Raw genomic sequence first — 13523 nt, forward strand, 5'->3', positions numbered from 1 at the left:
TTAGTTTCATATTATTTGCACAATAACAATATGAAAAATAATCAGCTATTATTGAATGGCAGAGCAGACTCAATGGCTCATATCTCCTCCTTCATGTTCGAGTTTAACATCACATACGACACAGTATATATCCATCTTGTCCAAGTATTATTAAAAGTGACCAATCAGACAGTGGTAGTTAGCTCAAAGACATTACTTCTGGAATAGAAAGCTGCCTCCTTTTAAGTTCTGGCCTTTATGTGACTTCAGTCCCACACAAGTGTGCCTTTAAACAAAGAGCCAGTATTCTGCTGACACTTGCCAGAACATTAACCATATAACCATTTACGGAGCGGAAAAAGGCCATGTTGGCCTTTCGAGACCTCACCGGTTCACTGATTTTGTGCGCCCTCTTCAGGCATTGGTCCCGGTAGATCTTGAGAGAGTGCTGATGCTGCTCAGCTCTAGCCACCCAGGTTGGTTTCTGACTTCATGTTAGGTACATTCTATGCAAATTACGTTCCTTTTCTTGGGAAAAGAGAAAGAGACCGACAGAATTGGAGGGACTTGCTGATTACTTTGGTAGGAAGGGTTAACTGTGTCAAAATGAAAGTGATGCCAAGACTGCAATACCTTTTTCGATCGCTGCCTATTCCATTACCTAAAAACTTTTTAAAGTTACTAAACAACCACACTAGACAGTTCTTATGAAATAATAAGATACCAAGAATTGCATTGGAAAAACTGACATGGGACTACCAGCTGGGATGACTTAAGATTTCAAAAAATATTACCTAACTGCACAGGCTAGATTTCTCACAGCCTTCTTCACTGAAGACACCCCCCCCCCCCCCCGCCCCCCCCCAACCCCGTCGGGTTCAAATGGGAATGTACTCAATGGACAAAGGGGAAGAAAAGGACTATCTATAAATTGAGTTTCAAATTACTAAAGAAAAAGACAGATAACCAAATTCTAATGAATATGATTAGAACATGGCAAGAAATTAATGACTGATTAAGAAAATAAAGTAAGGATATCAATAAAGGCACCATTATGTAAAAATGTGTTATTGCCTTTGAACATCTGCAATAGAATATTAAATTCATGGAATGACAAAGGTACAAGATAGATTAAGGATTGTTACATGGAAGGAACTCTTATGCCCTTTGAACAATTAAAACACAAATACAGAGTGGCCAATGGGTCCGTCTTCGGTTTTCTCCAGCTGAGATTGTTCTGAAGAGAAAGACGGGGACCAATGTTGACCCCATCTGAAATTAGTGAAACTGAATGAAATTCATCAAAATTTATAACAAAAATGTACTATGCTCTCCAGAGCGAAAGTGCAAAACCAGGGTTGCAGAGGTCAAGGGAAAGATGGGAGTCAGACTTGGGTGTGGTGATTTCAGAAAGAAGCTGGTCAAATTGGTGTAAGGATTGCATGACATCAATTATAAATGCAAGATAATGGAATGGTTCAGTATATATTTTTTTCACCAATTATATCTTACCCCACAAAAGTTACACATATCAAAACCCAAAATTTCAGAGATGTGTTTCAGATGTGGGACTGAGACAGGAATTTTTTTTTTACCTGCCATGTGGTCTTGCGTGAAAATGAGGCCATTTTGGAAAGAAATTGCAGAAAAATTAGGATAACAGGAGTGGCCTTCACGGGCGACCCAGAGCTACATCTATGAGGTAATTTCATGGAAATATCAAACCTCATTTATAAAAGTACTACTGGCAGTAGTGAAAAAATGTATCACAATCACTTGAAAGTCCAACTCCCCTCTTATAGCACGATGGACTGCAGAAATGAACAGCTGTATACTGATGGGGGAAAAAAAAATCACATATAACTGAAAGAATAAATAGGAAACTTCTGTAAAGGTCTGACAGCCAAACCTGGACCACTTAGGGGCCCAGATACAGTAATAAATAGGAACAAAAAAAGGTATAAAAGCGACTATTTTATATACATATAAAACACGTAGTTTCCCTAACTGTACTCTTATATACTTAAAATATATATGTAAGCTCTGACCGTGTACGGATCTGTACATATGGAAGGGGAAGAGGGAGGGACAGTTTTGTTTTTGTTTGTTGTGTTTGTGAGAAAAAATTTAATATATTTCATATTTAAAATGTAAAATGTCACTATGTAAAATTTTTGAAAAAAAACCCCACAAAAATAAATTATTCAAATAAAAAGGTACATTCTACGTGCCACCACATGGGTTCCACCACTGCTCTCCAAGTGCTCCATTTTCCTCCCAAAACCTTAGTGGTCGGTAAATTATCTATTGTAAATTATGCCGTTTGGAGAACATTTGGAGGAAGCTGAGTAGCTGAGAACAGGTTGCAAGAAAATGGCCCTTTTGAGAATGTTCAGAATACACATCCTTTTATGTAATGAGGAAAGTGTGAGGAAACAATTATTGTTTTAATTAGTTGAATTTTGCACGCAACCAAGATTGGAATTGCCAACCTTAATTCACCAACCTTAAAGCTCACAGAGCAGGACAGCATACACAACTCCTGTTTCTACCTATGTATGTCATGCAGATACAGGTCAAAGACTGGTAAACTGTATTGGTGAAAATCTAAAGGAATATCCTATTTACCTCCTTTCAGTACCAAATCTCCCGGCATTGCTTTAAGTCCATATTCTTCAATCCTTTTACTCACAATATTATTCCAAACGTAGCTCTGATAACTGTGAATGTACATTAATCGATTATTTCTTGGAATCTGAAAAACATAAAAAATGGGTTATACAAGTAGACTTCACAAATGATTGAAATCAGTACCTGAAAAAATACATGGTACATTTTAAAAGGTTCTCCTCCTAAGATTTGATACAATTTTTAAAAATTGATATGCAAGATTATTTATGAACAAATATATCAACACCATAATTTTTTAATAACTTTTTAAAATTGAAGACATCAAACCATTCCTTGAGAACATAAAATTTAAAATTCCACCAAATCAAAAGATTTTTTAAAAAAATTAAGAGTACAGACTTTTAGAAATTGTACATCACAGAAGCAGACATCTTTGATCTGTCAGTGAATGCTCCTTCTGAGTATGTAAGAGCTGAAACTTACCATACCAAATGCAGAAACAACGTTCTTCATTCCATATTTTGCCAGACCTCGGAGCAACTGTCCTTCTACACACCTTTTCACAGGAAGCTTTTTCAATGAAGCTTCGGGGTCCTTTGTCTTAGCCCATTCTTCTCTACATTTCACCAAATAACCTCTCTCTGCTGGAGGCAACGTAGAAGTAGCATTAAACATTCCCAAACTTTACCATGCAAGTGCATGTCCTATCATCTATTCATATTTGCTTCTAATGAATACAAAAAGAAAACAGCCCTACCTCCTGGACGGGGCTTCAGGATCAGGTCAATAACTTCATTCCAATTGTTTTGTAGAATTGCTCTAAATAAGAAGTGTGACAAACACACATCTAATAAAGTACAGGAACAGCACCAGAAAATAATTTGTCACCTGTTGAATCCTTATAAAAGGTGTTATGACTGTGCAAAAGTGGAATAATTTTTAGTTCTACAAACCTTTCAAGCTCACTGCCGAAATTTTAATTTCAGGAATTGTATTTGATTTCTTTGTTTTCAGTACAATTGAGATACTCGGTTGTCCACAGGATGAGGTGTGAAAAAATGATCAAGTAACTTATTACATGCAGGATTCTGTTAAGACATTTACTCTTAATCCCACAAAACAGTTGAATTCTTGAGGCCTTCCTCATGGGGAATGGTTGTGTAAAAGGATTGGATGGTGAAAATTAGGTGATGGCGGCCAGATAATTGGAATACATCAAGAGGTAGAGAGCGCGAGTGATGTCCCAGATATAGGTATGTCAGGGCAATGCTGTCCTTGGCCTCATCCATTGTCAGGGTAAGACTAAATGTAAAGTTAAGGAACAACACATCACATTTTCTGGACAATCATGGCATGGGTGTTGATTTTTCTAATTTTAGATATCCCTCCCCACCCTCATCTGCTTCCACTATTTTATCTCTACATTTTTCTCTAATTTTTCTTTTGCCATCCCCCTTCCCAATGAATTTTCCCTCTACCCATCTCTCTACCTTTCACACCTTCTGTCTTATTGATTCACCTCCAACTTCCTTTCTTTCTCCTTTTTAATGAAGTTTCACCTATCTCAGTCTTGAAACATTGACTGATCTTTTCCATCCTTGGTGCAATCTAACCTGCTAAGTTCCTCCAGCAATTCTTTTGTTTGCTCAAGATTCCATCATCTGCAGCTTTAGTGTTTACAATTTAGCACATCAGAGATCCAAGTGTTCTTCATAAGTAAACTGAAGAAAGATTGTGAAATGCAGTGCAAGGCTTGAACAAGAAAGTTGTAATAGTCAATGTCAAATCAGAAACAAAGAAAATATGAAAGCAAGGCAAACAGATAGGGAAAAAATAAATGAAAAAGAACCTCAAAAATAAAAACTTGAAGAAATGAGATTCCCTTATAAAAGTGACAGGCTGTAATTAATATTCATCATATCCTTAAATATGTACTTGGATTGAAACAGCAAGTCTAACTTTCTGTGAAAAGTCTAATTAGTATTTGATTATGGCGTGAATAAAAACTCTCATGACTGGTGGGAGAACAAATGCTTTTATTAGCTTATAACTATGAGTAGGGTCTCACAGTAGTCTTCAGACTGGGTTTAGGCAGGAAACCAGGGTAATATGTGAGCAGATGGGGGCAGAGCCAGCCATCAGCTCAACACACTACCAGTGAATCCCAGTTCAATGCAAAACCAAATTAATAAGTTTGCAAAAGAGACAACTTAAAAATTACATGTGCATCAAACCACTATGGTCTCCTTCGGCATCGCCTTGACCAAAAATGTTAAGAGTTTCCCACCTCTTTCTCCCTCCCCACCCCTACAGGCATTGCTTAACCTGCTGAGTTCCTGTAGAAGTTTGTTTCTCACTCCATATTCTGGCATCTGAATCCTCTTGCATCCACAAAGCACTATGGTATTTTGGATAAGAACAACATGCTCATTGTTAGATTTTCTAGCCATTTTTGGACCAATGTTGATTAGTGCTGTTGATAAAAAGATGGTTGAAGTTGGATATCAGCCCCTAAATGCACCAACTCCAGAAAGTATATTTTTTCTTTGACATTATTTGTGCAAGATTGTGATAAAAAAGGGGGCCAGCAATGGCCAAGTTGCGAAATAGATGTGCAGTGTTAAAAACAGCCCCTTCTCCCAGGGTGGTCAAAAAAAATCCTTTTTGCAAAATGCTTGTGTAGTTTGATTCCAAATGGAAGGAAAGCAAGAGCTGAAAAGGAAAGGTACAGAATGAGGAAGAAATACACAGGAAACAGCACGGCAAGGAAGGAATGAAAATAGAAAGGAAATGTCATTATCATAATGACAAATATTTAAGTTTGAGGTGTCCAGCAACCATGTAGCCTATCTGGTTGGGTAGAACTGCCAAGCAACCAAGGCCATTAAAGAACAGACGCCTCTAAATCAATGAGTTGTCACACAAGTTGAAGACCAATCAAAAAAATATGTAACTGGCTTGAATTGTATCAGGCTTTGTGTAATGAAATGATGGCTTGGAAAACAGGAACTGTACAGAAAGGGACAATCATTGTGTTTTTTAGTACATTTTCTCCTTTTAGTAAACTTTTTTTCTCTTTTGTTATGCAGTTGGAGACCAACTCAATGGACATTTTAGAACTCAAGACTGTACAATGCAAAAGGAATGAAAATCAAGGTATGAAAAAGAGCAGTTTTCAAAGCCTTCAGGACACTAAGCATTAATTGCCTAATACATCACAAGAGCAGTGTGTTTCTGAAAACTAACAACCAGGCTTTCCAGCACATTGTTCAGCATTGGAAAAATGGCAGTAAACAAATACATTAGATACAGACAGAAATAGCAAAACACAAGTTAATTCGACATATTTGTCTTCTTTATATTGTGGATTTAAAGAATATCGATTGTCTTGGGAACAAACTGATTTCAATGCAGAATAGCAATTGAACAATGGTTTTGGTAGTAATGACTTTACTTGATATGAAATGAAGATAGTAATGTTAATATTTTAAGCTATTTGATATAATCTTTTTATTGTAATACATACAAGAAAATATGGCTAAAATTAATGCAACTTGGTCAAAGTTAGAATTGAAGTTGTTTGGTTCTAACACCGAGGAAAATCAGCCTCAAAAGCTCAAGGATTCCATCATATTATCAGGACATACCATTATAAGGAAAATATACTAATTGCATCACAGCTTGGTTTGGTACTTCAAGTGCCCAGGAATGCAGAAGGCTACAGAAGATAGCAAACACAGCCAGATCCATCAGGCTCTGACCTCCCCTCAAATGCAGCAATCCGAGATATCTGTCAGAGATGCTGCCTCACGAATGCAGCCAACATCATTAAGGATGCCTATCTCCCTGGCCAGAACCTCTTTTCACTGCTACCTTTAGGTAGAAGGTATAATAGGAAATATTACCAACTTTCTAGTGAACTTTATCTCTCAACCAACATCAGTACAATACATTATCTCATCACTCCTCTGGAGCTTTGGTAAATACACTGTAACCCTTGATTTTGTCAACATCTCTGATTTCCAAAGTACTCATCGACTTCAAAAGACTTTTGGATACAAGTAGAGATTGTTTCAGTTTTTTTTAATGCTGAAGCAGGATCAGCCAAAGCTTTTTTTGCAACAAAATGCTTTACTCTTCAATTTCTCAAATAGTAAGGTACAACTTACTTTCCCACTTGGTAAGTTGGGACTGCCGTGGTTCCAAATCTCTGCATTCCATAGTAGTTAATAAACCCAATATCCCTGAGTGAAGTCATGGCATGTTCTACCTGCACATTTGATCCGGTAATATTCCTAATAAACACAAAATAACATTAGAACCACTAACACAGCTTTAAACATAGACTTACAAAAAATAACAGCAAGACCTGATTTTCCACAAAGGACATGCCAAATTTAATTAGATTCTAGTGGTTTCACTTGGTCATGGAGTCATAGTGTGGAAAAAGACCCTTCGGCCCAACTTGCCCACATCGACCAAAATATCCCACCCACAATTTCCACCGGCCTGCGTTTGGCCCAAAACCATCTTAACACTCATGTATTGTCCCCATTTTTTAAAAAAATGTTGCATTTACAGTCCAAGATCAATAAATCACATCCTTCTTTTGAAAAAGCAACCAGAACTGTGTCCAATATTCCAGGAGAAATCTCACCAACATCTTATCATCTGCTAACCTTTGTACTCGTATGCCTTTTTCACCACTTTGTCCACCTATGCCACCACTTCCAGGGAACTTTTCCTGTAACCCTTGGTTACTATTTGACAACACTCTCCAAGGCTTCATCATTTCAATGTGTATGTCCTGCCTGATTTACCATCCCAAAATTAATCATTTAGCACTTGTCCAAATTCCATTAGTTATTCTTTTATCCATTTTCCCAGTTGATCTAGATTATGTTGGGACCTTAGTCCACCACGGGACCTTAGTCCACCACCTTCACTATGCACTACACCAAGTTTAATGCCATCTACAAACTTACTAATAATGCAACATAAATTTTCTTTAAAACTTTTGATATAAATGACAAATAACAGGGGATTCAGAACAGATTATTGTAGCACACTGCTGGTCACAAGCCTCCAATCTGAAATACAATTCTCCTCTACCATCCTGACTCCATCCACCAAGCCAATGTTGTAACCAATTGGCTAGCTCACCACAGATCCCATGTAATCTCACCTTCCAGTGCAGTCTAGCATGTAGAACTTAATCAAAAGCCTTGCTAAAACCCAAGTATATGGCATCTACCACCCTACCCTCAATCATCTTGTTCACTTCAAAAGTAACGCAAATTCATTTGAACACAATTGCTTGTACAGAAAGTCATGCTGACTATCCCTAATCATCCTTGCCTTTCCAAATGCACATGGATCTCATCTCTTCCAATCCCCCCACACACCCAATAATTTTCCCACTACTGATGGTTTGCTCTCTGGCCTGGAGTTCTCTGGTAGCCCTTTGTAACTTATTCTTGGAGTTCTCTTTGTAGCCCTTCATAAATAAAGGCACAATATTAACCACCCTCTTGTTTTCAGGTACCGTAACCATGGCTAAATAAAATAAAGACATCCTCTAATTTCTGCCCTTGCTTTTCACAACATCCTAGGGTACACTTGCTCAGGAACAGGGGATTTATCCAACTTTATGTGCTTCAAAACTCCCAATTCCTGCTTGTTCATAATATTGATATGTTTCAGGTCATCACTATGCCCTTCCCTGAATTTACTAGCTTCCATGATTTTTGCTGAAGTAAATCTCGACAAGATTTATTTCAAACCTTGCTCATCTATCCTGGCTCCACCCACAGTTGACCACACAGATCCTTAAAAGAATCTAATGATTCACAATACACTTACTCTTCGAGTTCTCCTTTGCCTCATTTACCAAGGCTACTTCATGATCTCTTTTGCCTTCCTGATTTCCTTCTTAAGTGCACACTTCAAGTGATAAGTTTGATCCCTACAATTTATACCTGATCAGTGCCTCTTTGTTTATCCTCATCAGAGCCTCAATATTCCTCGTAAGCCAGGGTTAGCAAACCATGAACTTTCGTTCTTGATCAACCTTCATCTGGCACTTGGTCAAATGCCATGCTGAGATCTATGTATAATGCAATATGTGCAATCTTCACACTGATGCCTCTGGTTATCTTCCATAAATATTAAGTTAGCCAGTCAGCCACAACCATAAATTCACTCTCACTATTCTTGACAAAGCATCTGTAGTTTTGTTTTCCTTCTGATTTCCCAGTGCACTATAGCCAATGAAGATTATATTTATAATACATATTAACCATCTCAGAAACATTTGAAAATGTTTCAGAAATATCTTGCATATGTAGTTAGTATTAAAGAGCCATTTTTGCACTCATAGAGCAATATTAAAGGTGATATCTTAGAAGACAACTCTTTGAAATGAATAATTGCCCAAGGATTTAAGATAACCACTCAAATTATTTAAAAATAATTGAAAATTATATTAATACCATAATAATGTACAAAAATGATTATTGGACTACTGATTCCTGAAAGAAAACTATTTTCTCCCCTTGAAGTGCAGCAAAACACTAAAGTTTAGCTTTCTGATGAAAATTCTATCAAAAATCAAACACTACAGTTCATGGTTCTGTTGTAAACAGTCTTTCAATGTAGCACTCACTCCACTATTTAAAAAAGAAACAAAGAAATTCTGGATCAATTGGCCTAATATCAATAATCAGAAATTTACCAAATATACTTCAGTTCCAATAAACACTGACAACCATTTCTATCCATGGAAGCTGCCTGACCCACCAAGTTCCTCTCAATTGCTCATTCTTTACTCTATGTTTCAGGTGTAAAGTCACTGTAACTTTTATAATTTCAGTCGATCTGGGAAAATTAACATTATTTTGTCATACCTGACAAACCTAACCCAAATTTCTGAAGTAACAGGTAAAGCAGCAATTGGAGGATTGTCACCAGTGTTAATTTATGATCATTGTTTAGAAAGCATTTGATTCAACTTTAGCCCTCATAAAATTGTGAGCTAAAGTTGAATCAAGATTTAAACCAGCTGGGAAATACGGAATGAAAGGGATAGAGGATAATGATAGTGGGCAGGTAGTCAAATTGGCAAAATGATAAATGGTCTATAATGATCCATGTTTATACAGTACGTCCAAAAATCAGATGCCAGAAATACGAGAATCCAGACTTTTTGAAAACTCTAAAATTTAAAAAATTTAATCGAGCTTTTGTATGCGTGTGTGTAAGCACCATAGATGCATAGCGACAATAAGCGACCACTTTATTTTTCTTTAAAACTGCTCATTTTGATAACTGAAGCAAGCTGTATTTGCTAATGAATATACTATCAAAATTTACCTGTTCATATCTTCTTTATTCCTCCTTAAATTTGGATTTTAAACATACTGCCCGAGAATCTGGAAGATCCGAAAATCCGGACCAATCCAATCCCCGAGCAGTCTGAATTTTTGGCTACAGTGCATGACTTCGATATTGCATCAGAAAGTCACACCTTTAGTTTGCTAATGGCACAAGGTTAGGTAGCGTTATAAGCAGTGAGATCTGCAGCATGAAATTAAAACAAACTTATTTTTAAGTAAATGAGAAAAGCTATGACAAATAGAATTCAGTTTGAGCAAATGTGAAACTGAAACTTGAAGAACACTAAAGGACACCAATCAGAATGACTAAGGACATTTTTAAATTCAATTATGGATAATCTGGACTTGCACTTCTTGAAAGAGAAAATCTAGCCCATGTTTTCTCCACCACATCAGGGAGAATTACCTGACAAAAACAGTTCAATTGCTTTGCATTTCCTTATTCCCTAGTATAATTTCTCCTATTTGACATAGAAGAAACAGTCACCTGGAAGGTGGTCACCAATTTACATCTGTTCCTTTATTTGCAAGGTGGGACTCATCTTTTGAGAATGAACAACACACACATCTAAAACAAAGGCTCTCACCATATTGCATTATTTGGACCCCACCATTACTTTGTTCCTACAATGTGGCAACAGATAATATACAAAGTCAAGGAAACTTTAAACAATTAACCATTGTCTGCTCATTTTTTTATTAATTTAATTACATATTTTTAAACAAGTTACAATACATTTGTCTTATCTTTCCTTACCAATCTTACCTTAGAACAACTGTAAAGTTATTCCCTTGCAATTCTCCCAACTTCAAAGGATATTTTTTATAACTGAAATTCCCCAACCTGAAGTTCATTAAACATTTGTTCAGATGAGAAAGTCTCTGTGCTGTGATTCTGTAAGATATTCAAGTCTATGGCATCAACATGAATCTGGAAATTCAACTGTTATCCTATGAAACTTGACAAATACAGACAGGTTATAAAATTTCAATTTCCTATAATACTTGAAATTACATCAAATTTGAAAACATACCTAAAGTAATAGCATAAATTTCAATCTCAGACATTAATGTATTCAGTAAACAGGTTTATTTTCCATTAGAAGTTGTTTCCTTGGTTAAACAATTTAACTTTGGTTAACCAAAGTATTTTTAATTGTATAAACTGATGACAATGTTAGTGACAGGATCAGGAAGTTGGCGGTGATAATTAATTCTTTTTTAGTTAATAACTATGTGACATGGAGTGAAAACTTCATCCCGTCCTCTCCAATAGAATTAAAATATAATGTACATTTTCTTAATTTGGAATGTACAAAATTTAAAACTTTAACCACTTCTGTTAGCGCCACACCTTTAACCAGGGTTTGAAATCCCGTGCTTTCTGTAAGGAGTTTGTACATGCTCCCTGTGTCTGTGTGGGTTTTCCCCAGGTGCTCCAGTTTCCTCTCACTGTTCGCAACGTACCGGGGGGGTGGGGTTTAGGTTAATTGGGTGTAAAGTGGGTAGCACATTTAAAAATACATTAAAAAATATTAAAGCAGAAATGCTTAGGTTTTCGAGAATGGCTCCAGGAGTCAAGTAGTAGAGCACCAACTCCCTTCAACAGTTATGCCATGAAAATATTGGATACTCACGTAAAGTGCATTACTTATTCAATGTGAAGAAATGCTCGAAGCTGATAAATTATATTTTTTAATAGAGTTCATTTAAAAGTGTTAATTTAATCCCTATGCTATAGGTGCTTGATGATTAATAAGGGATTACTTAAGGTGGTACGTGAGTGGAAAGAAAAAGTTTTAAAATCTGTTTTAATCTTACCTCATTGACTCATTATGTACACGGTTTCATAACTCCAAAGAAATGGGCCAATGACTTTTTTTCAAGCAAAATATTTCAGTAACAATTAGCTCTGGAGCAGTGATTCTCAACCTTTTTTCCCCCCGACTCACATACCACTTGAAGTAATCCCTTACTAATCACAGAGCACCTATGGAGTAGGGTTTAAGATAGTATGTGAATGGGTAAAAAAAGGTTGAAAACCACTGATTTAATACTTTTGGTTTTAGTACTAAACTTCTAATAACAGTTTTGAGTTAAACAAGAAAGTCTACAGATGCTGTGATTGTAATTTAATACACAAAAGTACTGGAGAAAATCAGGTCTCTCAGTCCTTTTTTATGTAGCAATGATTCGGGCCTGAACCCTTTTTCAATATAGCAGGAAGGCTGGGGGAGAAGGAAAGAAAGGAGAGGGGGGGAGAAAACAATAAGGCCTAGATCTTCCCTTCACAGAAGAAGAGATAGGAAAACATTGAATTCGCTGCAGACTAATAAGTCTCCAGGGGAAGTAGGGTTTCCACCTGAGTTTTATAAGGAACTTAAAGACTTATTGGTGCCTCTTTATAGAGAGGTGGTAGACCAGGCAATGGAGACTCATACCCTCCCAGAATCTTTTTCGACAATAATCATTACGACGATACTTAAAAAAAGACAAAGATCTGCTAACATCATCTTCCTATAGATCTATTTCACTGTTAAACACAGATTATAAAATACTTGCCAAAGCCTTGGCAAATAGACTGCCAAAACATTTGCCAAAACTAATAAATAAAGACAGGTAGCAGATAGCATCAGTGGACCGTTGAGTATATTGCATCTGGTCCTGGATGCGGAAAAGGCATTTGACAGATTGGAGTGGGATTTCTTATTCAAAGTGATGGAAAAGTTGGGGTTAGGACCAACTTTTATAAATTGGGTAAGAGTGCCTATGCGCCCAAGGCTAAAGTTGTGACCAATGGACAAATTTCTCCAGCCTTCTCGCTGACAAAATCAAGTAGGTAAGGGTGCCCACTATCTCCAGCCCTGTTCATACTAACCATGGAGTCCCTGGCCGAAGCCATTTGCCAGGATCAAGGGTTTTAGAGCAGGCCAGGAAGAACATAAAAACAATTTTATTTGCTGATGACATAGTGATATATCTGACAGAACCAGCAAACTCGTTGTTCACACTGCACTCTACTCTGGAGGACTATGGGAGATCTCTAGATACAAGATTAATTGGGACAAGAGTGAAACCATGCCACTTACTAAGGGGGATTACAGTCAAATCAAGAAAACAATTATTTAAAGTGGCCACAAAACAGGATCAAATACCTTGGAGTCAGAAAAGACAATATCTTAAATAATTTATATAAACTAAATTATGCTTGGGAGAATAGAGGAGGACTTAAATAGGTGGATGTCCCTGCCCATAACTTTAGTGGGTAGAGTCAACTGGGTTAAAATGAATGTGTGGCCAAGACTTCAATACCTCTTCCAGACAGTGTCCTGGAGATTCTTCCAAAATTTGCTCTCATAAATAAGGACATTTCTATAGAATGGGAAGTTAGCCAGGGTCAAATTGACCTGTGAATACTGTCTGAGTGGATTACAAATGCCATACTTCAATAAATACTATTGGCCAGCCCAGTCAAGATGCATACTCTTTGAACGGGGAGGTGTAACACCCTGGGCACAA

General features: G+C 36.9%; 2 protein-coding genes across 6 annotated transcripts in view; one reads left to right on the forward strand and one right to left on the reverse strand.

Annotated features, from left to right (window-relative positions):
• srpk2 (SRSF protein kinase 2) overlaps window positions 1-13523 on the forward strand; it is a 180599-nt gene that overhangs the window by 14349 nt on the left and 152727 nt on the right. For all 4 annotated transcript variants that reach the window (XM_069908285.1, XM_069908284.1, XM_069908283.1 and 1 more), the window contains one exon: window positions 5700-5766. In XM_069908285.1, coding sequence (XP_069764386.1) covers window positions 5755-5766 — 12 coding nt within the window. In that variant the 5' untranslated portion in view covers window positions 5700-5754. The remainder of the gene's footprint in view (window positions 1-5699; window positions 5767-13523) is intronic.
• Window positions 1-13523, reverse strand: part of pus7 (pseudouridine synthase 7) — a 48115-nt gene that overhangs the window by 6937 nt on the left and 27655 nt on the right. Inside the window, exons 8-12 of one of the 2 annotated variants that reach the window (XM_069908298.1) lie at window positions 10771-10899; window positions 6780-6905; window positions 3368-3429; window positions 3094-3251; window positions 2608-2734 (exon numbers count right to left, since the gene is read on the reverse strand). In XM_069908298.1, the coding sequence (XP_069764399.1) occupies window positions 2608-2734; window positions 3094-3251; window positions 3368-3429; window positions 6780-6905; window positions 10771-10899 (602 nt within the window). Of the gene's footprint in view, window positions 1-2607; window positions 2735-3093; window positions 3255-3367; window positions 3430-6779; window positions 6906-10770; window positions 10900-13523 lie in introns of both variants that reach the window. The other variant, XM_069908296.1, reaches the window with a different exon arrangement.

The sequence above is a fragment of the Narcine bancroftii genome, chromosome 13 (genome assembly GCF_036971445.1).
Source record: "Narcine bancroftii isolate sNarBan1 chromosome 13, sNarBan1.hap1, whole genome shotgun sequence".
Classification (NCBI taxonomy): domain Eukaryota; kingdom Metazoa; phylum Chordata; class Chondrichthyes; order Torpediniformes; family Narcinidae; genus Narcine; species Narcine bancroftii.